This window comes from Miniopterus schreibersii, assembly GCF_964146895.1.
Source record: "Miniopterus schreibersii genome assembly, chromosome: 7".
Lineage (NCBI taxonomy): Eukaryota > Metazoa > Chordata > Mammalia > Chiroptera > Miniopteridae > Miniopterus > Miniopterus schreibersii.
In genome coordinates this window covers 26,086,239-26,112,011 of record NC_138108.1, presented here as the reverse complement: position 1 = coordinate 26,112,011, position 25,773 = coordinate 26,086,239, and the positions used below count along the sequence as shown (strand labels likewise).

The 25,773-nt window shown below is 42.2% G+C and overlaps 2 protein-coding genes and 1 long non-coding RNA gene across 3 annotated transcripts in view; 1 reads left to right on the top strand and 2 right to left on the bottom strand.

The window, feature by feature from the left end:
- CCDC150 (coiled-coil domain containing 150) overlaps positions 1 to 13,967 on the top strand; it is a 48,174-nt gene extending 34,207 nt beyond the window's left edge. Inside the window, exons 17-27 of the mRNA XM_081142462.1 lie at positions 2,063 to 2,191; positions 3,056 to 3,225; positions 4,552 to 4,645; positions 5,350 to 5,519; positions 6,478 to 6,604; positions 9,490 to 9,684; positions 10,103 to 10,171; positions 10,260 to 10,421; positions 11,178 to 11,264; positions 13,236 to 13,355; positions 13,620 to 13,967. Of these exons, the coding sequence (XP_080998588.1) occupies positions 2,063 to 2,191; positions 3,056 to 3,225; positions 4,552 to 4,645; positions 5,350 to 5,519; positions 6,478 to 6,604; positions 9,490 to 9,684; positions 10,103 to 10,171; positions 10,260 to 10,421; positions 11,178 to 11,264; positions 13,236 to 13,355; positions 13,620 to 13,736 (1,440 nt within the window). The 3' untranslated portion in view covers positions 13,737 to 13,967. The remainder of the gene's footprint in view (positions 1 to 2,062; positions 2,192 to 3,055; positions 3,226 to 4,551; positions 4,646 to 5,349; positions 5,520 to 6,477; positions 6,605 to 9,489; positions 9,685 to 10,102; positions 10,172 to 10,259; positions 10,422 to 11,177; positions 11,265 to 13,235; positions 13,356 to 13,619) is intronic.
- The window catches only part of LOC308559574, a 33,536-nt gene extending 14,610 nt beyond the window's left edge, over positions 1 to 18,926 (bottom strand). Inside the window, exon 1 of the long non-coding RNA XR_013999174.1 lies at positions 18,755 to 18,926. This is a non-coding gene — a long non-coding RNA (uncharacterized lncRNA). The remainder of the gene's footprint in view (positions 1 to 18,754) is intronic.
- A 3,247-nt stretch (positions 18,927 to 22,173) lies between these two features.
- GTF3C3 (general transcription factor IIIC subunit 3) overlaps positions 22,174 to 25,773 on the bottom strand; it is a 28,534-nt gene continuing 24,934 nt past the window's right edge. The window contains exons 17-18 of the mRNA XM_081143486.1: positions 24,313 to 24,465; positions 22,174 to 23,198 (exon numbers count right to left, since the gene is read on the bottom strand). Coding sequence (XP_080999612.1) covers positions 23,076 to 23,198; positions 24,313 to 24,465 — 276 coding nt within the window. The 3' untranslated portion in view covers positions 22,174 to 23,075. The remainder of the gene's footprint in view (positions 23,199 to 24,312; positions 24,466 to 25,773) is intronic.

Sequence of the window (25,773 nt, the reverse complement as noted above, 5' to 3'; positions counted from 1 at the left end):
TTCTAGAAGAAAACATACATGAAAATTTTTGTGATCTTGGATTACACAAAGATTTCTTAGATTTGACATCAAAAGCATAATCCATAAAGGAAAAGAATGATAAACTGACAGCTTATGCTCTTCAAAGACATTGCTAAGAGAATGAAGAGATAAGCTATGGACTGCAAGAAAATATTTGCAAATCACATGTCTGATAAAGACCTTGTCTCCAGAATGTATTAAAAACTCAAAACTCATTCAGAAGAAAACCCAATAAAACGAATGGGCAAAGTATGTGAAGACGGTTCACTAGAAAAGATATATGGATGGTATATAAGCACTTAAAAAGTTGTTAAACGTCAATCATTAGGGAAATGCAAGTTAAAACCACAATGAATTACTTCCATACAACTACCAGAATGTCTAAAATTGAAAAACTGATCATACCAGGTGTTAGTGAGAACGCAAAGCAGCTGGAATTGTCATACACTGCTGAAGAGAATGTAAAATGATACAGCCACTTTGGAAAATAATTTGGTAATTTCTTTAAAAGTGAAACGTACTACTACCATATGACCCAGCCATTCCACTCCTAAGTATCTACCAAAGATAAATGAAAACATATGTCTACACAAAGACTTGTACACAGTTGTTCACAGCAGCTCTATTTGTAATAGCTAAAAGCTGGAAACAAGTGTCTAGCAGGTGAATGGATAAATAATTCCAGTAGAGCCATATGATGGAATACAGTTCAGCAAAAGAAACGAATGAACTACTGATAAATGCAACAGAGTGAATGAATCTCAATTATGCTGAGTGAAAGAAGCCATTCCAAAAAGTATATACAATATGATTCCATTTATTAAAAATTCTAGAAAATAAAAACTATTGTAACAAAAAACAGATCAGTGGTTGCCTTGGATGGAGGTGGAGGAACAGGGAGAGACAGAAGGGAGGAAGGTTACAAAGAGGCATCTGGAAGTTTTGGGGTAATGGACATATTATCTTGATTACTGTTTCAAGAGTTTGTTTATCAAAACTGTACATTTAAAGTACGTACAGCTTATTGTATGTGTTATACCTCAGCAAAGCTATTAAAAAGAACAATGTGAATACTACTTATACAAATGTTATATATTTTAGTGTTTAAAATAACATTCTTGAAATGACAAAACTATGGAGACAGAACAAATTAGCGCTTACCAGGAGACAAGGGATAGGTTTGGGGGAGAGTGTGAATACAGAGAAGTAGCGCAAGAGAATTTTTCTGTGGTGATGGAGCAGTTCTATATCTTGATGGTGGTGGTGGTCGCAAACAATGTACATGGGATCAAATTACATAGACGTGTGCGCACACACACACACAGATGAGTGCACGTTAAAAAAAAAAAAATGGTGAAAACGGAGTAAGTTCTGTAGTCTAGTCACTCTAACAGTAATGTACCAAAGTCAGTTTCCTGGTTTTGATGTTGAACTCTACAGCAATATCAGATGTCACCATTAGAAGCAGTGCATGGGACTATTTGCACTATTTTGCAACATCAGTGAGCCTATAATTATTTCAAAATAAAATATTTTTTAAAGGAGTAATATTTGAAGTGTGAAGATGATCTGAAATGATTGTGTAGATACCCTAAAAGTGTTTCAGGAATATAAAATACACTGCTTCTGGGTAGCATTCACTCTTCTGTGACATTATCTCCTTGACACTATTTAGTACTTATCTTTGCTCTTATTATATTAATTCGTGCATTATGTTATTTTCAAATTTCATGATGATAAATTTCTCCCCCATTTTACCTGTGACCTTCATAGCCGTACCTCCCTTATCCCTTATTCTGTACTTCCATGGAGATTGTCATATATTAGGTTTGCTCATGTTGATTCACACAAGTTTATTTTTGTTTTGGAGTTTTCTTTAAAGGGAAAAACAGCTAATAAAGCTTATTTTCTGTATAATAGTAAATAAGCATATTTAATTAAACATTTTAAGTTTGTTTTCTAAATTGCTGTGTCTTACTCCAATTGCTGATTTATTGTGCTTTGGAAAAGTAATTTATTTTTCTTTTTTTTTCCTACTAAGGTAAAATCCATTCTTGAAAAGAATGAAGAGGAGCTCTCACAAGTGGTGAAGTGTCGTGATGCAGCGCTAAAGGAGAGTCACAAGTTGAAAGGGGACCTCGAGGCTTTGGAGGACAGAGAAAACAAGAAGGTAATGCACCAGTCCTTTCTGAAAGCCTGTCATTGGCATGAGGCGCTTATGATCTCTCACAAGCCATATTCCTTCATTCCTTGTTACCTTTAGTAAGAAACAATGAGGATTGATCAGAGGAGGATTTTTTTTTCCTAAAGAAAACTTTAGAAGCACGTTAAAATGTTTTCCTTAAAAATGCATAATTTAGTCCCAGTTTTTTTAACTTCCTGTCTTAATCAAAAGAAAAAGTCCTAATTTTTTCTGTTGAAACACAGCTGATCTTGGTAATAACCTGCTTACTCATGCTTTATTACCATGGTATTAACTGCTGTTTCATGTTAAATTAAATTACTAAATGCTTCCTACTTAAACGGTGTGTGCTTAGTCATATCCCAAACTTCTCCTTGACAGCAGTTGCTGGATTTTGCCTCATGAAGAGAGCTGTGAGTTACACCATTTTTCAGCAGCTCCCACTTTCTCTTATGGCCTTTAATCCTGAGATAATTCTGATGGGCTTCAGATGTGTTCTCTTCTGCTCCTATCATAAGATAGCTGACCAGGGCCAGAGCAGGCCAGTCTGGGACCACTTCTTGACCCAAGTTGTTGGTCCCAGTGTCTTTAGTTAACATATGTGCTGCGTGTGACATGCCAATAGTTGGGAGGCACTTCAGAATCCTCCTTTGGATCTGGGATCTAGTTTTCTTTTTCTCAAAGTCACAATAACTTAAGAAACAAAATAAAAGTAAAATATTCTTCAGTTATTCCTCTCAGCATTCTTCCATGCCTTGTTTTCATACTCTTTTCTTAGAAGTAACAGGACTCAGCCCCGGGAGAATCATCAGAAAGAATCAAATATCTTTGCCTGGTTTCATTTTCTATTAGGTGGGAAATTTTCAGCGACAGTTGGCAGAAGCTAAAGAAGACAACTGCAAAGTTACAATCATGTTGGAGAATGTGCTGGCTTCTCACAGTAAGATGCAAGGTGCTCTGGAAAAAGTACAAATAGAGCTTGGGCGCAGGGATTCAGAGATTGCGGGCCTCAAGAAAGAAAGGTACTAAGATTCTTTTTCTGTCTTTGTACTTGTAATTTTCTGCTGCACTGTAGTAAGGAGCAGTGTGAAGTCAAAAAACCAAGAACTAGTTTAAAGTTAGGGAAAATCTGGAATTAGAAATTAACATGATTTCCAGAAATTCAAAATTCCTTTATTTTTGTAGTGATGTAAAGGAGTATGTATTTTAGAAATTCATGTGATAGACTGTTTTACCCTTGCTGTTTGTTACACCTTTAAACTTGCCTTGGATCTACAGAATTGTAATTGTCAAGATAACTGAAGCTAAGTGTCTACTTTAGCTTGGAGTAATTATCCATTTATTAGTGTCCTATTTAAAGATTAATAATTATTTTAGATGAGTCGTTCTGAGAACTTCTAGCCATGTTTTATAGGTAAACTCCTTTCAGTGTTTCAAATATGACATAAAAGTTACCCTCTTAGGTTAACGAACAGATGGTCTGAGTTTAATAAGGCCTCTAGAACCTGTTATAATGTATATACTAGTGGCGCATATTGCCTCTGTTATGAGAGAACAAGTGAGTTTTCTATTCTTCATTGTGCTTATCTTTATTTTTTACATATTATGAATGTGTATTCTGCACTTAAAAAGAAAATTTGAGGGGAGAGTATTAAACATATTGTTTACCATTCACAATAAAATTCTAGGTACCTGTTGTATTTAGAAGCAGAAATTTCATCATCAACCCAATCCATGTAGAGGTGATACAATTTTGTACCACTGAATATATATAGAGAGAGAGATTATAAAATTACCAGCTTATAAATTAGTTATTGACATGTATTGATAGCTTAACACAGCAGTTTTCAACCTTTTTCATCTCATGGCACATGTAAACTAATTACTAAAATTCTGTGGCACACCAAAATATATGTATTTTTGCCAATCTGACGAAAAAAAATAGGTATGATTTTGATTCACTCACACCAGACAGCTACTGTTGTGTTGGCTAGTGCCATTTATTTGACAATCCAAGGGAAAAGAGGTCAGTGCCCCTGACTGCATAATCAGGTATTGCATGTTTTAAAAATTCTTGTGGCACACTGGTTGAAAATCGCTGGCTTAATGTATTAAGCCACACTTGTCCCATAGATGGGACAAGTTTTTAATCCACAGGAGCCTTCATTTCCTAACCTGAAGCTGAGGCTACTAGTTGTCACCTGCCAACTCTCAGATATTCTGAGCATCTGTAGCCTACTACATATGCTATTTGAGCTTCTTCAAAGAAAAGTGCCCTGTAACTCCTAGTGATATCATTCCTAGATGACGCTTTTCTATAGTCACTCTTTATGTGCTTCCATTTTTAGGGCTCTAAATCAACAGAGGGTGCAGAAGCTGGAAGCAGAAGTGGACCAGTGGCAGGCCAGAATGCTAGTCGTGGATGCCCAGCACAACAGTGAGGTAGAGGCCAGTTTGAGTTTGGGATAGTGATATATTTATAAATAGGAAATGGGCCTGTGATCTTACAGTGAATTATTTATTGGGAAACCAGGACCAAAATTATGCCTAATTCTTTTTGTCTTATATGGTTCAGATTCTTTTCATTTATCAATGCATAAATGACTGCAGAAGTTAAAGGACTTGGAGAATATATACCCTCTCAGAAGTAGCTAGTTATTTCACTACCAGGACACATTACATGTGTGCTCACAGGTGTATGCACACATGAAAATGTATCTATACATATGCATGTATATAAAATGCACATGGATGTTTTATAGAAATAAGCTTTTTCTAAAAGGATATTCAACGAACCATTGCCAGTTCTTATCTCTTTAGGCAGTGAGACCAGAAGGTCATAGGATCAGGAAGGGTAATTTAACTACTTTAAACATTTAAAAATTGGATAAATTAAGTTGGTTCTATCTTCCAAAGCTCTCTAGTGACCAATGGAGCATACCTTTCCCATTGCCTTCTAAAAGCCTCCAAAGCAGTGTTTGTAAAAAGTTCTCACATGTGTTCCAGGCACCTGGAATCTCTGTGGTCCTGACTCCAACTAATTATTGTTTCAATGGCATTTGGTGTAGAGTAAGGAGTAACTATACAGTGTTATGGACTTTTTGCATCTGTTACAGTGGAATTAAAAACTCTCTTTTCTCTTTCAGATGGAGCCTCTACAAAAAGCTCTAGATGTGGCTAGAGAAGACAACAGGAAACTGGCTATGAGCCTAGAGCAAGCTCTCCAGACCAATAACCGTCTGCAAACAAAGCTTGACCATGTCCAAGAGAAATTGGAAAGCAAAGAACTTGAGCAACAGAATTTGGAAACCTTCAAGTAAGGGCAGTATAGTCACAGTGAAATTAGGGAAGAGCCTCTGGGAGAGTACGTTTGGCTCATTCACATAACCCATTTATACCCTTTTTTTGACTGTGAACTAGTCCTCCCAGCAGAGCCATGTTAAGGAGCCAAACACAGCGGAGCCGCAGCAGAGGCCAGCGCCTGGGTGTGCTCATTTTCCACTCTTCCTCATCTAGTATCAAGCTGCTTCTCTACCTGAAGGTCAAACCAAAATTTCACAGATCTTGGTTAGAAAGGACATTTGCATGTTTCTGCCAGACCTTTTCTAGCAAAAGCTTATGTGTCCTTTAAAAGCATGATTTGGAAAAGGAGTAACAGGAGCCTGGGTGGGTTATTCCTACCCAGGAGTGGGGTGACCCTGTCTAGGCAGACGCTGAGCCACTGTTTCAGTGTGGGCCTGAGGTTGGTTAGGTCAAACCCATCGAGTTAGGTCAAGCCACTCAGGTTTTGTCCTAAACTGCACCTAGGTAAATATGATTGAGATACCAGTAACATCCCGTGAAAATGTGTACCCAAGGGAAGTGCACTGTGCACACAGACCTTTCTTTCAGGTGGTGAACATACTAACATAGGAGACAGGTATAAGCTAAAGCAGAGAAGGTGTTTTTCATATTTGTGATCTGTGCAAATTTTATGTTCTGGTGTAATGTTGCTGGCTGAAGACTATTCATGATTGGTTAAAACAGGAGTATGTGTTTCACTCTTTTGGTTGGATCTCTATATTGAAGGACTATTTTTTTAAAGCTTAATAGGTAATGCTTCCCCCCCCCTCCCCCCTTTTAATGAGCTCCAGGTCAGTGAGGCTTACCTGGTGACTGATCTTCTCACTTATTAATCACTCACCTTTTGGAAAATGGCACATCCCTCTCCAGATCTTTCTTACCTCCCAAGATAATTTCTAAAGGTGATTTATCATCTTTCTTTTTCAAAACAGAGAACAGATATCTGAGGAAGCTAAAGTGGAGGCAGAATTGCATGCTGAACGCTTAGAAGCTCTAAGAAAGCAGTTTCAAACTGAGAGAGAGACTGCAAAGAAAGCGAGCCAACGGGAAATGGCCGAGGTATGGAGTCAAGTGACAAAAATGTTCTTCTCTAGCTGTGTGCCTTTTAAGAGGAGAACTAGCTCTTGGGTGCAGTAATTCTTTGGCTCTTTTAATCCCCCTTGACCAGCAAGCTAGATGGAGTCAAGCCATCTCAGTTCTGTTTGTAAACTGACAGACAAAAACAGTTTCTCACATACAATTCTCTGCCAGTGAAGGAAGCCTTGATGAGAGTTTTCCACCCCAGAGTGACACTGAGTGGGAGGGAGGAATAAAGAGGTGGCCACTGGAGGGCATATCTGATCACCCATCTGCTCTGTTCACTTCACTAGCGCCCATCAGGCACTGACTTCTCTGGAGAGGCACGTGCAGAAGCAGAAGACACGTGGTCCGTGGTCCGGAGTGAAATGACCTTTGTTTAATTGTCATCTCCACTCTACATGAGACAAATAGGAAAAACATCAGAGATTTTCCTAAGATAGCTAGAGGTTGTATATCATTTTGAAGGAATTTAAAGTTAGGGAAAGTTTGTTTTATAGGCTGGTTGGGTGACAAAAAAAGGGAAGCTGGATTGAGACTGGCAGAGCTGACAGAAGCCCAACGTTATACCAGGCAAAAAATCGACTTGGTGATTGCAAGGTTACTTTCCTTTAGGGTATGGAGGAGTGTGTCAGGTGGATTACCTACTGATTCTTGATTGGTTTAAGGCTCTTTTCTGGGAGAGCTGAAACTGGAATTAAGTCTTGGTTTGGTGACTCTTTTTGGGGCCTGTTGACTATTTAACAATTCCCTCCTTTGATCAGACTCTCAGCCTAACTAAGAGATGTGCTCAAAATTTAAGGCATTAGTGCTACTCCCAGTCTGGAGTCCTTGCAGCCTTTTGAAAATTTGTGTGTGATATTCACAAGCTATGACATCTTTTTGCTGAATCTCTTTGTGGCATTCACAGGTCACAGCTTTGGGTTCACAGTGTTTAAGTTAGTCATTCTCTTCATTGCTTTTCTGATGTTCTAGTCTCAGAGAGATCGTTTGCTTGGTGGTTAGCAACTGTGAACACGCATGTAAAGCTTCTGAGAGCATACAGTCTATCAGAGAGACTACTATGATCATTATAAGCAGGATAATTCCCGATGTCTGGAGTGCATTTCTGAGCCATGATCCTCAGGACCCAAACCAATCAGAATAAATAAGTCAAAGGCCCTGTTGAAGGAGTCACTTTCTAAAGGCAGTGGTTCAGTGATCTTATATTGCTGAGCCTTAACTTCCCCAGAAGTATCAATAGAAATACAGTAGCAGGTGGTGGTGGTCACAGCACAGACACCTCCTTGCTCATCTACAAGATAATCAAGGGCTATCCTATGATCAAGAACAGCCTTGACCAGAGTCTAGGGATTTTTGTTGGAGAGAATTGCGTTAGCAGTAATTCTGCAATGTCTTTAAATAATAGTTAAGGGGTGGTTCCTGATCACAGCCTCCTTTGCATTTACTCCTAGTCAAGTCAGTAGGGATCTGCCAAGGAAACTAGTTTTGAATCATGAATGGCTCCAGATAATTCCCATTTGATTCTGTGCCTCAGGACTAGAAAGGTGACAGCCACGGAGACCAGTAAGATTTAAGGGTCTGTAGACCACACAGGTGTTTTACCCTGGTAACCTTGCCTTGTGTCCCTTTTTTGTACAGAACCTGTTGCAAGTTTCCCCAGCTTTGGATTTTTGACACGGAGTTTGGAAATAACCGCGCCCCCCCCCCCCCCCCCACGGTCAGGGAGTCTGACACAGTAGAGAGGGGGCTGAGTTTGTTCCAGAGAAAGAGGATTTGTAAATCAGAGAGAAGAAGGAAGTTATACTAGGCAAAAAAGCAGGGTGGTTATTGCAAAGTTACTATCCCTTAGGGCAGGCATGGGAAACATTCAGCCATTGATCTGGCCCTGCCAAGGCAACCGCAGGTGGGACTTGAAATTCAATAAATCTAGGAGCTTTTCTCATACCTAATTTTTAAGTTGATAATTTTGTATGGCCCATGAATGATGTTTTAAATATCCAAATGGCCCTTGGCAGAAAAAAGGTTCCCCACTCTAACCTTAGGGTATAGCAGGGGTCTATTAGGAAGATTATCCAACTAGTGTTGATCAGGTGATTCTGACTGACTGTTCCAAGAGTCCGTTTCAGAGAGAGCCAAAGCTGTAAGTCTCGGTTTTGTGACTCCATAGGTGGCTCCATTTTGGGTCTGTTGTCTTGTTTTTAACAGTAATCATTATGCTTTTTTTCCACTAGACAAGTTTATTAAAATCTTTAAAAACAAAAAGCAATATTATAAAAAATACATGCAATGATAGTCAGTAACTGACATGTTTATATAAACTACCATATAATTTATTTTCACTTCTTCAGACATGGAGTCCAAGTGACAGAGAGGAAGAGGAAAGCTTAAAGCATGGTGATGATCACTGAGCAATTATTACGTGCCATGCTCTGTATTCTTTCTGTACTTTATCTTGTTTAACTGTCATTAAACCTGTGAGGAGCGCTATTCTTACACTTTTCCAATGATGACCTGAGTCTTAGGGAAGTTAATTTTAATCCAAAATTACTTGGCTAGTAAGTGGTGAGCTATTTGAACTTAGATCTGATTCCAAAGCCACACTCTTAAAAGAGCAAATGTTGAACTTATATTTAAATTATTTATCTGTCCTAAGATAGTGTTCTTTAATGTTAAAAATTATGAATATCACTTAGAGTGTTCCTCCACTAATCTGCTTAATCAGACAATATTATTACTGCCTCACTTACCCTCTCTTTTAAAAGAAAGGTTTAAAGAGAACAAACTATAGCGAGAGAGAGCTGAATATATGATTTTCTTACTAAATGGAAGGTAAAAATGTTCTAATTTTCCCTTGTGCTCCACAGCTGAAGAAAACCCTTGATGAAGCCAACTACAGATCAGTGGAAGTATCCCGTACCAACCGAGAGCTGCGGCAGAAACTTACAGAGTTAGAGAAGCTACTGAGCAGCAGCAAGGAGAAAATAAAGAGTCAAAAGGCCCAAATTAAACTCCACTTGTCGGCTAAGGCGAATAATGCTCAGAATGTAGACAGGATGAAGGTGCTGTGAGAAACCGTGTCCCCTCACTTCCTTAGTGTCTGAGGGAGACCCAAGCAGGCAGTGGTGACGGGGAGGATGGTTCAGAGCACAGCGTCCCGTGTGTTCCCTGAGAACTGCAGCTACACCCGGGAAGCGGGCAGACTGCCTTGGGGGGACTCTCTCTTTTTCCAGCCAAGATACTGCTGTGCAGATGTTTGGTTTCTCATTAGCTGCCAGTGTCACGCTCTAGCTCCCCATCTGTCTCTTCACAGGGATTGGACAGGACTTCACTCTTTTGGGGTCAGTGGGCTGGATGGGAAGGAGAGCCCAGTAGGAACTAGTGACTGTGGTTCTCATGGGATTCTTTCTGTCACCCTAAAAAAAGAGCAAGCCAGTTATTCCACTGATCTTTCTATGTTATTTCCACATTTACTTTCAGCAAATAGAAACAGAATTGAGGCAAATGGAGCTAATTAAGGATCAATATCAGAAAAAAAACTATGAACAGGTAGATAATTTCTACAAACTCTATGTTTACCATTCACATAAAATCCCAAACTTGGACACCAACTGTCTCTTGCTTTGTGCCCTGCCAGTCGTTGAGTATCCAGAGATTTGTATCTGAAATGACTAACCTACAGAAAGAGATGCGGCTGTTGGCCAAGAGCCAGTATGACACCTCAGCACGGAACAAACATCAAGAGCTGCGACTAGAGGCAGAGCGGAAAATAAGGCAGGAACTAGAGAACCGGTGCCAGGTGAGAGGTTCCTAAGATTTATCTCAAAGATGATCAGCAAAGAGCATGTGCCAAACATCCAGGTTAGAGCACCGAGATTTTCTAGATTATGTAGAAGAAAACAGATTTATAGGTTGTTCATCTTCGCTAAGTTCTTAGAATCACAGTGTCTAGGAAGAAGCCTGTGGCTTCAGATATGGCACATGTTCTTCATTTCAACTTAATAAAAATGACAGAACAGCTAAAAACGATAGTCATTCTTCCAAAGAATAGCTAAAACTCACATATGCAAAATACTAGGTACTAAGTAAGATTTCTGAACTGCATTTCATGGTTTTCAGGAACTTTGTACCCTTGGTTCTCCCCTGTAGCTCAGGTACTCCTGTTGCTGTTACAGGACCCTGAGTTATTCCCACCCTAATGGAAAGCATAACGTTATGTCACCGAAGAGGGACTTCACGCGATCACCAAGCTGTTGTCTTCCAACAGAGACTCTCTGCTATGAAAAGTATCCCTCCAATTCTGGAAAGAGATGTTAATCACTTTTTTCAGGAGAATCCATAAATCAAAATCAAAATATGTAATCATATACACATATGTATACTGCAGGTTAAACTGAAAACAACAGCTTTTACCTAGTATTGGGGTAGCACCTGCAGTTGGAAGGTGCTCAGTCTTACTTTCACGATTTGCTTGCTCACTTATTACAAATACTGAAGCTCTTTGTTTGATATGGTACATTGGGACTTTGTATAAATCTTTGTATCATGTTTTCAGGAATTGGAAGAAACTGTCAGACACCTGAGGAAATGTAAAGAGGCAACAGAGAATAAACTAAAAGAAGCCAGTGTGGAATCAGAGCAGGTAAGCCAGCGCATGGACACAGAGACTCAGACAAGTGCCCTCAGACACAGCCACCTTGAAACACACCAGTCAGTATCAAATCCTTTGTTAGCATAGTCGTCAGGAGTACATCAGGCAAGAACCAGTAACTTACTAAGTACAGGCTCTATTATAAAGAAGAAATCATGTTTAGATTAAGATTTCATGTTCTGGTGAGAGATACTAGAAGCTGAAATACTGATGAAACCTGAAGTCCAAGCCCCTCCCTCTAAGTAGAAGCAGGAAAGGGCAGCGGGTGTGGGGTTTTAATGCATTATTGACTGACATGAGCTAATGAAAGTGGGCACTCTTGGTTCAGTCATAACTAGAAGGGTAAAGTCGGCCCTATTAATTTGTGAATTGGCTTTCTCTGTTCTAATATTTTAAATGGCTTTTTGAAGGTATTTAAAATCATACATTTTTAGAGCTGGAAAGGATCTTTGAAATCATTAGTCTGCTACCACCCCTCATTCCCCAGATAAGAAAACAGATTCTTAAGCTTAGGTATCACAGCAATGTTGCTATCAGTGGTCACCCTTTTTCCCTTTTATAGCTGTTAAATTACATGCCAGCAGGACTGTACAAATTGTATATTGAAAGGACTATGGCTGTGACAAACCTGAGTTTGAATGCCAACTGTGACACTCACTGTGCCCTTATGAAGTTGCATTTACTTTAACTCATCAGTTGCCATGTCAGGAAGTGAATGCCTACGACACTGTTATTCTGATAGATGGCTCAGAGTAAGTTTCAATAAATGTTAGCTGCCTTCTCATTCGCCACGCAGGAGGAGACATGATGTACAATGCCATTTCAAGCATCTTTTCCTCCACTCCTGGTAAAAGTGCTGGAGAAAGGTGGGGTTCGGTTCGGGATGGGGGGTGGGAGTATCATCAGAATGCACACACAGTCCTGGAAAATACCTTAGCTTTGTAGCTTTCTAAAAGCTAAACAAGGGGAGCTCTATTTCTTATCTCACTATGTTACACCTACACTGTGACCTGGCTAATGGAGGACAATACATAGTAGCACATTTACTGAGGACGAACTATACGGCAGGCACAGGTGATGGAGTTACAGGGTGAACTAGCCAGACAAAGCCCCCACTCTCATGGCACATGCCTTCTCCCAGGCAAGAGAGAGAAACGCCACTCTCTCAGAGTTCAGAGTCAGAAAATGAAAATGCTGTCCAGGGAGCAAGTAATCAAAGGGGGAAACCAGTCGTTTTACTTCTTATTCTAGAGGACAGGTTCTGTTTTGAAGCAACCGTCACATAAAATAAACGTCTGTTGGCTCTACCTTCAAAATACCAAAGTATCCCAAAGACTTAGAGAAGTGCCAGGCATATATCAGCGCTCAGAAAATATTTGTCAAGTAAATGAATACTGATTCCAGTCCATCCTCAAAGACAACATATCAGAGGGACTGTTTAAGTCTGAAAAACAATCTGGACACGTGTGCTTAGCTAAATAAAGCATAAGATATTTTTATGATAAAGGAAATAAAAAGAATACAACTTGCAGTAAGCTGGTCCACTTTTAATAATTCACTCTATTTTCATAAAGCACAATAGAAAAATCCAGCCTTTACAGTGTAGGGACTTTGGAGAAGTGCTTAGTCTTAGAAAATAAAATTCAAAACTCAAATTATGGTTGGAACGACCATTTGCATCCTCAGGGCAGTCGTGCACCTTCATTCTTGTCTCTCTCCTCGATCTGTCCTGCCTTAGTGCCTGTCTGGGAGATGCTAACAGAGGCCTAGAAGCAGCAGCCTGCGTGCATTAACTGCATATTCAGAAATTCCCATCTCACTTCGAGAGTGTGTGTGATGAAAACAGATTGCAAGAACCTTCTAGTCAGAATCTGGGTCTTTTAATACGTAGGTAAAAAGTCTCTTGAACTAATACACAAAAACCTTATGTTTGTTGTAACTTTTAATAACGTTTATGTTCAGATAACAGCTAACCTAGAAGAAGCTCACCGCTGGTTTAAGTGCAGGTTCGATGGCCTACAACTTGAGCTGACAAAAAACCGGTTGCAGCAGCTTCCCCGGGAAAGCAGATGTTGGGAAGAGGTAGGGCATTTAGACAGGGCCGTCTTAAGCAGTTCTAATTACAGAAGTTCTCTCCTCATCAGCTATTCTCTTTACTAATCTGTAGATTTCTTTAAACTACTGCAAGGAAAGCAATGAACTAAATTTTTTCTTAAAAGTTCCACCTCCCCCAGACTGTCTAGATTAGCACCACCTACCTTGATGAATAAATGATATAAAGACAAAATAGGTCCTCAGCTGTGCAGTTAGTTTTGAGCAGTGTTAGGTGTGCTTTCTTTCCAACAGGACCAAGATAAAAGGCAGAACGCCATGTCCAACCAGTCTATTCTACATCGGTGGGAGAATAAACAGAATCTCAGACTTGTGCCCAAGAAGTATCATCCTGAAATGGAGAGAAAGTGATGTCCTTGACCGAGGAGCTTCATCTCTAGCTACCCTGCCGTGATTCCCTGAGCCCAGCAACCAGGGCTGGTATGTTTCCACAGCCTTCAGAGCATGAAGTCTTCGATGTGGGCTGAAGATTGTGGACCTGAGTTTATCCTTTTAAGGACTCTGATTATCAATACAAAAGCACCCCATCTTTTTCTTTCCCCATTTTCCACCCAATAAATTTATATTAATTTGTTGTATGATAATAGTTGCTGTCGCATGATACTTGCCTATTTTTCTAAGTACATTTTATCAAAAATTTAGTGAGGCCCAGCTGGCATGGCTCAGTGGTTGAGCATCGACCTATGAACCAAGAGATCACGGTTCGATTCCGGGTCAGGGCACATACCCAGGTTGTGGGCTCAATCCCCAGAAGGGGGCATGCAGGAGGCAGCCGATCAGTGACACTCTCTCATCATTGATGTTTCTCTCTCCCTCTCCCTTCCTCTCTGAAATCAGTAAAATAAAAAAGCATTTAGTGCAGGACTTTATGATACAGCAACTAAATGATATGATACTTTGTTTCAGTGAACTGTCCCAGCCTAGCATCCAGGAGATAATCCTTGGAAATAGAATCACCTGGAAAATGGTAAAAACTCTACCACTGTGTTGTAAACTTGTACCCTTTGCTGGGTAATTAGCAGTGCATCTTTAATAAGACTAGTATCCCTACACTTATATAAGGTGTCTGAGAGAGTGTGAATGTCCAAGGAAGCGATAAGTACAAAGACTCTGTGCTCCAGGAGACCCTGCCTGACCACCACAGCTCTCCCTCACTACAGCAAGGCATAAATTCAGCTTTATCTTTTTATTTCCAATATTGAATGGTAGATAAGCTAATCCAAACTAAATGTATGTAAAAGCTGGCACAATACCTGGCTTAATTGTTCAAGTAATGGTAGTTGCTGCTGCTACTATCGGGGCCTAAATCAAATGAGCAATTATGAAATTGGAGAGAATATCAAATATAAGACTTTCAGAGGTTGATGAGCCCACCAGTCAAATTTTTATATGTAACATAAAAAGATGGAGCTGACTTTACTGCTCGCTCTGGTGAGCCAGAGTCCTTGCGTAGAGCAGCCTGCTGATCCTACACAGGGCTTGGGGAAGCCTGGAGCGCTGGGCGTGCCCAGGCCAGGGTGGGAGCTGAGGGCAGCTGTGAACACCTGGGGGAAGCTGTGCCCTATGCGTAGGTTTTTTTACTTTGGGGCAGCGGAGCTGGCATAAGGCGATGAGCTGGAGGCAGAGAAGGGCAAGGGTGACATGGACACCAGCACCTCTGCGTTTGTCCCACACCTAACCACGGCTGTCAGAGCAAATTCCCCTGCCCACTGGAACATGGGGCCACGGGGATTCTGGGAAGCAGGAAGTACCAGCTTGACCAAGCCGACCCAGTCCAAACCTCACGGGCAGGCTCCCCGGCACGTGCGTGGGCGGGCTGGCCATGCTCTGGTTCTTGATTTGGGAGGTGATTTTAGGGTTGTGTCCACTTTGAAGTAATCCACTGGCCCCTACACTTAGGATTTGAGCCCTTTCCCTAATTATACTGCACTTCCACTAACCGATCCTTTAGAAATGAAAATGTTATAAAGTTCCAATATTGAAATAATTTGGTACTGGCTTAAAAATAGACAAACATTTAATGGAACAAGACAGAAAGCCCAGAAATAGTCACCATTGGAATTGGGTATGTGATAGAGACGGTGTAAATAAAGAGTTAGCAAATCCCTTTCTCTCTTTCCACGAGGAAGAGACCTCGGATTTACCCTCTCCCGGCATCATTTGCCTGGAAGCCTGAGAGGGTGTCAGCTGTGGTACCGGCAGTGCTGCCTGTAGTAAGGCGACCCCTAATGAGTGCACTGCCCCTAGGCTGGGAGGACACTAACACCGGGGGGAGGCAGGGCTTCGGGGCTTCCCTGTGCGGTTCAGACGCCTGGTAACCACATGTGACCTCTGTGGGGCCCTGAAAGTGACATTCATGGGCTCTTACGGACACTGTTGGTTCCTGCGGTGGTCTTGGTTCCTGTGTGACCTTGTTCCCTTATAGCTACGCTGTCACTTGGGGGCCAGAGACTAGCTCCTGGCCTGATGCTGTGCTGCTGACATCCTGTGGTTCCTGTTAGTGTCCTCTGCAGAATGAAGCGGGGCTGTGCCCGGTGTGGCCTGGTAGCCTTGTGAGTATAAGTGTCCTGCTGAGCCTGACATCACGGTGCTGGTCAAGCAGAATGGACATTGCAGGTGGCATTTTAAAGCAGTGGTAAGGATTATTCTATAAATCCACTGAGACAATAAGCTAGTTAGTTGGCCTTTTGCACAACAAAGATTGGTTCCCACCTCATCCTACCTCACAAAACCTTTTTATTCAGACATTATATATTTAAAGGGGAAAACACCACTTCCAGGTATACCAGAAAGAATTGAAAACAGGGACTCGGATACCTGCACAGCAGTGTTCATAGCATTTAGTCACAACAGCCAAAACGTGGAAACAACACAAATGTCCACTGATAAATGGAAAAACAAAATTGGTATAATGTAGAATGGAATGTTATTCAGCCCTAAAAAGGAAGGAAATACTTTTTAAATGTTTATTTATTGACAGAGGGGCGGGGGGACGGGGGGAGAAACATTGATTTGTTGTTCCACTTACTTATGCAATCATTGGTTGCTTCTTGTATGTGCCCTGGTCGGAAATCTAACTCCACCTCTTGGGGACTACAGGAAATGCATAAGGACTTTAAAATTCAGATATATAATGCCATTAATTAAGAATTCCTTATTATGGTCCCTCAAATCTGTATATTCCAATATGGCAGCCAACATGGCTCTTCCCATTTTAATTAAAATTAATTATAATTTAAAATTCAGTGTCTTAGTCACACTGGCCACATTTCAAGAGCTCAATAGCCACATATGGCTAGTGCCCACCAGGTTGGAAATCATGACCATCCAACATTCACATCCTCACAGACGGCTCCACTGGACAGCACCACCTCCAGTCATGGGTCCCTGACCACATTCTTCCAACACCCACTCAACGTCTGCGCTTCTAGAGCTCTGCTGTTCCCAGGTGCAGACAACATGGCTTTCCTAGCCCTCACCTTCCATATTACCCTTCTTTCCATTTCTAGGCTGGGTGCTGGGCAGTGCCAAGCACTATCCTGTTTTTAATGCCCTGACCTCACCCCTCCCGGAGCCCTGGAGAACCCCGGAGGTCTGTGTCACACAGACAGCACATGAGCACGTGGGTGGGACACCTTCCTCAGCCCACTGCCAACAATGTGGGTCCAAGGGGCTGTTGCAACGAGCCCTGGGTCTCTGGCACACGAGTGCCACACATCTATACTACTCTCACCCAGTAACCTCTGGAAATGTATAGGCTCATCACAGGGTATACCAACTAAAAGCAACTTTTTGTTTTCAAACCACAGAGACCTTATAAGTATTAACTCATAGAATGACTAATAAAACACAATTACTTGGGACCAGTAACTTGAGGCATGGCTCTCCCTGTGTTAGCTTTTCACCACCCCTCCCACCTAGAAAAAGGCCTACGGGGGCTTCCTGGCCTGGATTCAAGCGAAGATCGGAGTGAGTGCTGGGGAGCGTCTACCTGGCTCAGCCTGGCCCCCAGTCCACTTGCTGACAGCCCCTCAGCGCTGAGAACCTTTCCAGTGCCAAGGGAGGGTGCCCTTGGACAGGCAGAGCCTGCCACCAGTAATAAGGACTCCTGCCAAAGGAGGCTCCGTGACCCCAAACAGGTGAGGCCTGGAGGTTCCTGATCCCCTCCGCAGGTGTCGACAGTTCTTCCCGCACCTTCAAGGCCACTCCTGCCTCACTGTTCCAGGCGATGTATCAGCTGAAAAGCCCTATCGCCCTGTTGTTCTCTCTGACTCTGTGGCGTAGCCCCTTCCATCAGAATTAGTCAGAACACCAGGCTTTTGCCTCCAGCTGCCTGGAGCAGGCTCTGCAGAACCAGCGCTGACTCCTCACCTCCACGGCCATGAAGTCAGGCACCAGAGGTTCTTGGCTCGTCCTGGAGACGGATTCTGGCTCCACCATGAGACTGGAAACATAAGGAAAGTCAGCAGCTCGCAGGAAAGCCCTTAAGCAGCCAAGCACACAGGCCACGGACACTCTGTATTGTTAATCCTTGCAACATCTCAAAAAGGGCCTGTAAATCCTTCAAAACCCACCTCTGCCTCTGAGTCCCCGAGAAGTCTCGCCTTAGCGCCAGAAATGCCTTTTCCCGCCCCAGGCCCCACGTGCTGCCTCCAGAGCCAGGCTCCCCCCAGGCTCTTTCAGTGGCCTGATGTCGGCCCCCCACTTTCAGTCCCGGTGGAGGGGGCTTGTCTGCCTTCTCCTGGGACCTTCCTAGGAACTGCACTTGACTTCCCAGGCTCTCCCTTCCTTTCCTAACCACAGCCCACCTTTCTTTTGAGGCTTCATGTTGGCAATAAAGGGGGAAAAAGATGTTGATTACATCAAAGTTCTTAATTCGAGTTTTACAAAGACAACGAAGTTCCAAAACAAGCATCCAAAGGCCTAAATCCAGATTAAATAAAGAATGCCTACAATTAAGAAAAATAGGACAGACTGAAAAAAAAAAATGGGCAAAAGATATGACAAAAGCAATTCAGAGAAGAAAAAAAAAATCCAAAAGTTTAATAAACATATGAGAGGATAGGTTTCAACCAGCTAGTAGGCAAATCCAACAGCATTTTCCACCTGTCCGTTGGGGGGCCCCGCCAGGCTCGGGGTGGGCCCGGGAAGCGGGGTCCCCGCACGGCGGGCACCTGGGAGGACGCCGGCCCAGGCCCGCTCCGACCGCGCAGGACACGCGGCCCCGAAGACCGCCTAGGAAGAGGGGGGAGGGAAAGCAAGCGGGGGGGGGGGGAGACACCCTCTCGCGGAGCACCCCGGGGTTACCAGGATGTTCCCAGGCTCTGATATTCTCCGGGAATGGCCGGTGTGAATTGTCTGTCACTCACCCCCGAGCTGGCTCTGCGCGTCTGGAGGACTCCCGGGAGGTGGTGCCTCGCAGCGCTTCCACGGGGGCGCACGGACAGAACCACGCCGCGCGCAGGGCGCACGGGCGGCTCGGGGTCGCGGGCTCCCCGGGCTCCGCGAGCCATCCCCGCCCCCAGCCGCAGCCTTCGCCCCGGCAGCTCCGGGCGCGCCGCGCCCCCTAGCGGCCGGCCCGCGCGAGGGGCGCCTGCGGGGAGACGCGGTCCCGCGCCTCGCGCGCAGCACAGCTTCCCAAGCATCTGTCCGAGCGGGACCGACCTCACACCGCGAAGCACGTCCTTAGGAAAATGACCTCTCTGGGCTGCGTGCAGGGTGTGGGCGTGCTCACACAGGACGCGCCCGTCGGGCTGCGCGCAGACCCGCCGGCCCCGCAACCGGGGGGCAGAGTCGGCCCGCTGTCCGCAGAGGAAACAGGAGCGCCCCGGCGGGACCGGCCTCGCCCCTCACGCGGCTGCGAGTCGCGGGGCCAGACCTGCCTGTGTGTTGGCCTCTTTCCTCCCAGTTCATTGGCCTCTCCCTTTCCCTGCTTGAACTCCCGTTTCTGAATCTCAACACCTGAATGTCCTTATTAAAATGCCAAGGGGCCTGCTCATTTCCACCCTAACCTCAGCTTGCTTACCTTGAGCCCACAAACAGGGTACATTTCAGGTATGATCTAAGGGGTGGGATTAGAAACTTTTCGAGCGTGATGTGGTTACCTTGATATCTGCTAACCTGTTTGATCAGGGACAAAAAAAGGGGGGGGGCAAGAAACACATTAGGGCTCCAGCTGTCCTTTCATTGCTGATGGGAGACCAGTGCAGAGAAACAGAGCTTTTTATGTATGATTTTGCGCAAACGAGGATTCCCCAGATTTTTTTTCTATCCAAATGAAAAATAGGTTACACCTGCCCTGTGTTTGGAAGCTGCTGGTGCTCTGTTCATGTAGTCCTGAGAGGCAGCACAGGTGGCCTGCGTTTGCTCTCCTTTTCTGAGCCCCATTTCTTATTGTTTTGCTTATTTTAATTTTTTAAATTGATTTTAGAGAGAAGGAAAGAGACATTGATTTGTTATTCCACTAATTTATGCATTCATTGGTTGATTCTTGTATGTGCCCAGACTGGGGATCAAACCAAACCCACAACCTTGGCATTCGGGAGGATGCTATAACCAACTGAGCTACCCGGCCAGAGCTTCTGTTAGGCTTACTTAAAAAAAAACCACAACACACCACCACAAACAGAAGTGGTCCGAGTTTCGATGTTTCTCTTCCTTCCTCAGTCAGATTAGAGGAGTACCTGGAAGGGAGAGGGTACAGTGCCATGCCTCACTCATATGAATCCCAGTAAAAAGTTAATCCCTCCCAAAATTAAGCTTAATTTTTTGGAAAATGTTAAAAGCTGGCATAACTGTATTAGATGGAGTACAATTCTAAATTTATAAAAATGCACTGCCATCTACTGCATATAAAAATCATTGCAGGAGTTTGCTCCTCTCACTGGTATTATTTATAACCAAGCAATCAAATTACCTTGAAGTATAAATGAATTTATAAGATATGGTGCCACAAAGAACTTGTAGACTGTTTTGTAACCTTTCATTTTCTCAGCTGAAATTTTCTCATCTCTTCAATGTTCCATTTTGTCTTTTTAAAATTCTATTTTCTGCAACCCTTTCATTGAATTAATTTTGGAGGTCACATTTTTAATTTCATAAAATTCTTATTCTTTGAGCATTCTTTTTTTTTAAATCATCACCTGAGGATATTTTTCCCATTGCTTTTCAGAGAGAGTGGAAGGGGAGAGAAACATCGATGTGAGAGAGACATCAATTGTTGCTTCCCTCACACACCTGGACCAGGGCCAGGGATCCAACCTGCAACCGAGGTTCGTGCCCTTGACCGGAATCGAACCTGAGACCCTTCAGTCCGTGGGCCAAACTGGCCAGGGCTTGAGCATTCTTTTACAGCATTCACTTTATGTATACAATATTTCCTCATCTGGGGCTATTAATTACACTATTTTTCTTTCTGCATTAGATCTGTTCCCTTTGAGTGCCCCCCCCACTTGCTTGTATGAATCTGTCACCTCAGAGGGTTTCCTCAAACGCCCAAGCCTGCTTTGCTTCTCCTCACAAGTGCTACTCACCAGCGCCCCCCATACCTGCTTCCTGGGGAGCCCCGCCGCATGCTGGCTTATTTTCGACAGAGAATCTCTTGGAAGGACAGTTATCTTAGAGAATCGAATGAAGAATTCACTTGTGCCCTTCCTTATGAAAACAGCTGAAACGCATCATTGCTAAATGAAAAGAAAAATGGGATAAGGGACTTTTTTTGGTGCAAATAACAGAAAATCTCAAGCTAGCGTAAACTTTAAAGTGGAATTTATTATAGAATTGGGGATATCTTATAGGAAGAATCTAAGGGTAAAAATGCAGCCTTAGAAAGGACAGGAATAGAAAACTGGAAAATGTGCTCTTGCTGTTTCTCGACTCTGCTCTTAATGTCTAGGCCCTTTTTCTTTCTCAACACAATGGGTTAACTGCTAGTTGGCCCACAGGAAAAACAGAAAATGAAGTTTCAGCCCCACATTAAGGCTCTACCTCAATTTTAAAATCCCCAGGGAAGGAGGGAGGAAACTCTTGACTGGCTCCGACTGGTTCAGGAGCAGGCTCTTGCTGAGCCAACAGTGACCAGTGGAAAAGAAGCTCATTCTGTGGAGGGGCTGTCAGGACCCCGTCCAAGGCGGAGGTAAGGACGGGTAAGAAAGTATCAGTTTTTAAAGTGACGCCCCAAAAGATGTTTTCTACAGAGGCTTTTAATAGGTTAAGGGCCTGGAAGCCTCCTTTCTCTTTCTAAAATAAAACTTAGGCACAAATTTTTATGTCGTTACCCTGTGCTGAAGTGTGTTCCTCTGCAGGAACATCTCTGAGTAAGGAATGGTTTGCTAGTGATCGTGAACACGCTGCTTAATCTCATACGTAAGATGGAGATTATAACGATTATATAAGCATATGAAATAATTCACTTTAATTATAAAAATAAACTTTATTTAAATTATATATACATATACATACACACATATAGCCAGAGGGACAATAAATTTACTTATTACATACAAATCCTGCTTCTCAACCACAAAGTTATGTACACAGTGTAAACAGTGGTAAGAATCCCTAAAAAGCCCCCACTGTATTTTTTTGATCCTGTCTCATACTTATTTCCTCCCACAATTGGACTAGGTTTTACAATCCACATGCATATTTACAGCATTTATTTTCCCCTAAAAAGAAACTCTGAAATGCTGTTTTAAACCAATAGTATATCTAACAGGCATTATTATCTTAGATTCAAGAACATACAATATTTGAGATAAGATAAAGGTTTTCATCTATTTCTTTTTTTACTTTATCAACAACACTTTATTCCACATATACAATTACCAGCCTTCCTACATCCCGAGTAATCTTGAAATGAAAACCAGGTTCCATTAATGAACATCGTTCTCTCATTTCTTTTTCTTTTTTTTTTGTCAGAAAGCTATTGTCAAACACTTGTAATGCATTTTTTTAATTTGCCTCGGAACACAATGTTCTGAATTAAGCCCAGCCTCCCAGGTCTCAGTCTATGTAGCTAAGATAGACACAGATGAAAAGAAAAAATTAACTCAATTATCCGTCTTCCTACCACTTAACCATTTTAAATAATTTTGTTACAGATAAGTGAATTACATAATTGTGTTGACATCAGAAAAATTCCCAATTTGTCTTTCCTTTAATAAGCAACCTCTTTTGCCATAGTAACAGGGCACTAAGAAATGAATGACTGACAATGACAACGTATGTAGAAATGTAACAAACATTTCTTTCAAATAAACATGCTCAAGTTCTGTGTTTAAGGAATTGTATTGAGGGTCACATCTGTCTCACTCTGTATTCCAAGCACCTGTCACAGTGCCTGGTAGAGAGAAGGTGTTTAACACATGCACAGCTGAATAAACAGTATGAGTGAAAAGTTAGTGTTTTCAATTCCAAGGCAACTCAAAGGTTACTTCAGTCCATTTCAGCTTTGGGGACAATTGTACTAAAAAAATGCTAAAGGAAAATGACAGAATAATATACAAATTCTTTTAGAAATGATCATTTTTACATATCTACCAAAAGATCATTATGATATGTTAATACAAAACACATGTTAAATAATTCTAAAATTATCATTACTATCTTGGGGTTAATAATAAGCCTTGAGACAGAAAATACAGATCCGCACACAGCAGCTACCAATACCCCTTTCCCGGCTGAGGTGCCTCACACAGAACAGTAGGTATACAGAAGCTTCTGGGCCATTCTAATATTCCCACTGCTCTGATAAATGAGAGACAAGTTGTATGCAATATCTCTTCGTAAGTCTACCTGGTCAACTTCTATACCCTAGGGGGAGAAAGCATGAATGAGTTACATTTCAAACTGACACCCGGACAATTTTATGGTAAATAACAGTTTCCTAGGTGTTCAAAAGCCATTAAAATTCACAATACTAAAAAAAAATTATAAAATTATGCATCTACCTTAGATTTAAATTTTTATCAGATAATGCTAATTCAGTTAATCATTATAGTAACTGAATCATCAAGTATTTTAAAATATCTAACCAGTAAGTTAAAAAAAAAGGTCTCACTCACAAGCCACAGCAGAATAAACTCCACATGAATTAAGGATTTAAGAGCTAAACAATGAAACCATAAAAGACATCATCTTTCTTGGGTGGAGCACTCCCCTCTGCAGTGTCAGCCTGGGGGAAAGCAATAGCCCCCCACTGTGGGGGCACCTTACCCCTACACTGAGGAGCTCAGGCCCTGCTACAGAGTCAGCTGCCTGGATCAAGGTGCAGATGTCTGGGCAGACTAAGGGTGTCAGTGACTGAGCTGTATGGCTTTGAGGTGGGGGACATTTCCCCCACTTTCCTATGAACCTGACTGGTGCCTCCCCTTCCTGGTAGATCTGCTAGTCCCACCCTCTGGACCCTTGGTGGCTTGCAGAATCTGGGACAGACTGAGGGTGTGGCTCTGGAGTGGGGGCATACTCCCCACCTTCCCCCAAGCCTGATCAGCATCTCCACCTCTCCCGACTCCCAAGGGCCCCACCCTGCCAAGATTGGGCTCCTGGCAGAGTGGGACAGACTGAGTTGTGTGGCCCTAGGAGGGGGGCATTTTTCCCTCGCACGCTGGTGCACAGCCCTCACACGGCCACTTCTTGACTGTTTGGGCCTGATAAACTCTGCTGGTCTCACCCTGACAACTCACTGAGACCCGGCACCACCACAAAGGTCTGCGAGCGCCCAGCGGCTGGCAGCTAGACTTGGTGTACCCCGGGACGTTTGCTGAGTGGCCTAAGACCCAGCACTGGCACCAACTCTGAACCTGTGTTAGTCTGGTGAACACCACTCTCCCCTACCTCGAGACTCACTGAGAACCTCCTACCTCATGCAATTATCTACGTATGAAATGAAATGGCTCCCCAATTTCTGAAGTAAATCATACAATACCTCTACCACCAGTGGAGGGAGCTCCAGGGCCTTCTGATAATAATGGATTGCAAGGTGACTCAGGCCCAGTTGGTGAAGGCCACGACCTAAATTGTAGAACGATTCCTGGCAAGGCCCACGTAGACTGAGGTATCTATTAAGAAAGGAAAAGCCCTACCAAAAATAAAAAGACAAATAATTCAATATTTCACTCATTCGACAAGTAAGAACCACTATATGTGCCAGGTGCTGGGAATACAAATATTAAAAAAAGACACAGTTGCGCCCAAAAAGAACATAGGTCTACACTGTGGTGTCATATCACAGTGTATCAGGAGCTCTTCTGAAGGTGGAAAGAAAAGATTTTTTTAAAAAACTAAGGATAGAAATATTCATAGAAAACAAAGACAAATGTTACAACTAGCTGTCAAAGATCTATAGTCCATAAAAACACAGGATATATGTGGGGTTTTTTTGTGGCATTAGAGGCCAGTAAACTTTTAAACTCCTGATCTGAAATACATGTCTAAAAGTTTGAGCGGAATACAAAATCTGAGCCCTTTATAACTTGGGTGTGTTTTTTCCCCCTGAAAGCTCTGACTCAAAGGCTTTATGGAGAAAGTAATTATTAGAGCACAGCTGTAATGATGCAGGCACCTCTTCCCTTTAATGCAACTGCAACTTCTACCATCCACAGAAAGTTACAAACTGCGGAAGTGCAAGTGTCCTATGAAGTTACTAAATAAATGTATTACTGAGAATTAAGAGTAAATCAACTAGTTTGTGAGGACAGAATTTAAAAGGCAGCTGTTCCCTGGGTGATCTACTATATAATAAATGGTCACAAATGTTCCTTCATGAGTAAATAAATAATAAAAATTAATGAACTTTTTAGAATTAATGCATTTTAGGGACAAGAATAATTATGTTCAATAAACACATCATGCTTTGCATAATAAACCCATGTGAATACGACCTCTACTCCACTGAAAAACGTGACCCTATGTTAAGTAATACAAGGCAAACTGTTAATCTCGGAGAAATACCAACTCTTCATATTTTAAAATGAAAAATTTAAAGGTAAAAATCTGAGAAAGAAGGAACAGTAACACCAGATGAAGCACTGCAGCCCAAATGAACCTGTAGATCTTCTGATGCAATTAAAAAAAAACTACCCGCTACATTTTAAGAAATTTTTAACAAGTTTAGGAGGATAATGTCCTTAACAACTAATTGAAAGACTATTCAAGTATTTAGTGATTTTAAAACCAGGTAACGTGGGATACACTTTATTTCTGAGACTATTAATAATCAAATATAAAAACTACCAAAAAAATGACAAAAACACTGAAATAGAAATGGGTTTTTTACATTAACTATGTTACATTTCAAACACTTTTATCACATCAGTCACCAAAGGGCCCAGGTATATACTGTCTATATAATATTAAATAAAGGTATAAGGAAACATGAAAGATTTTT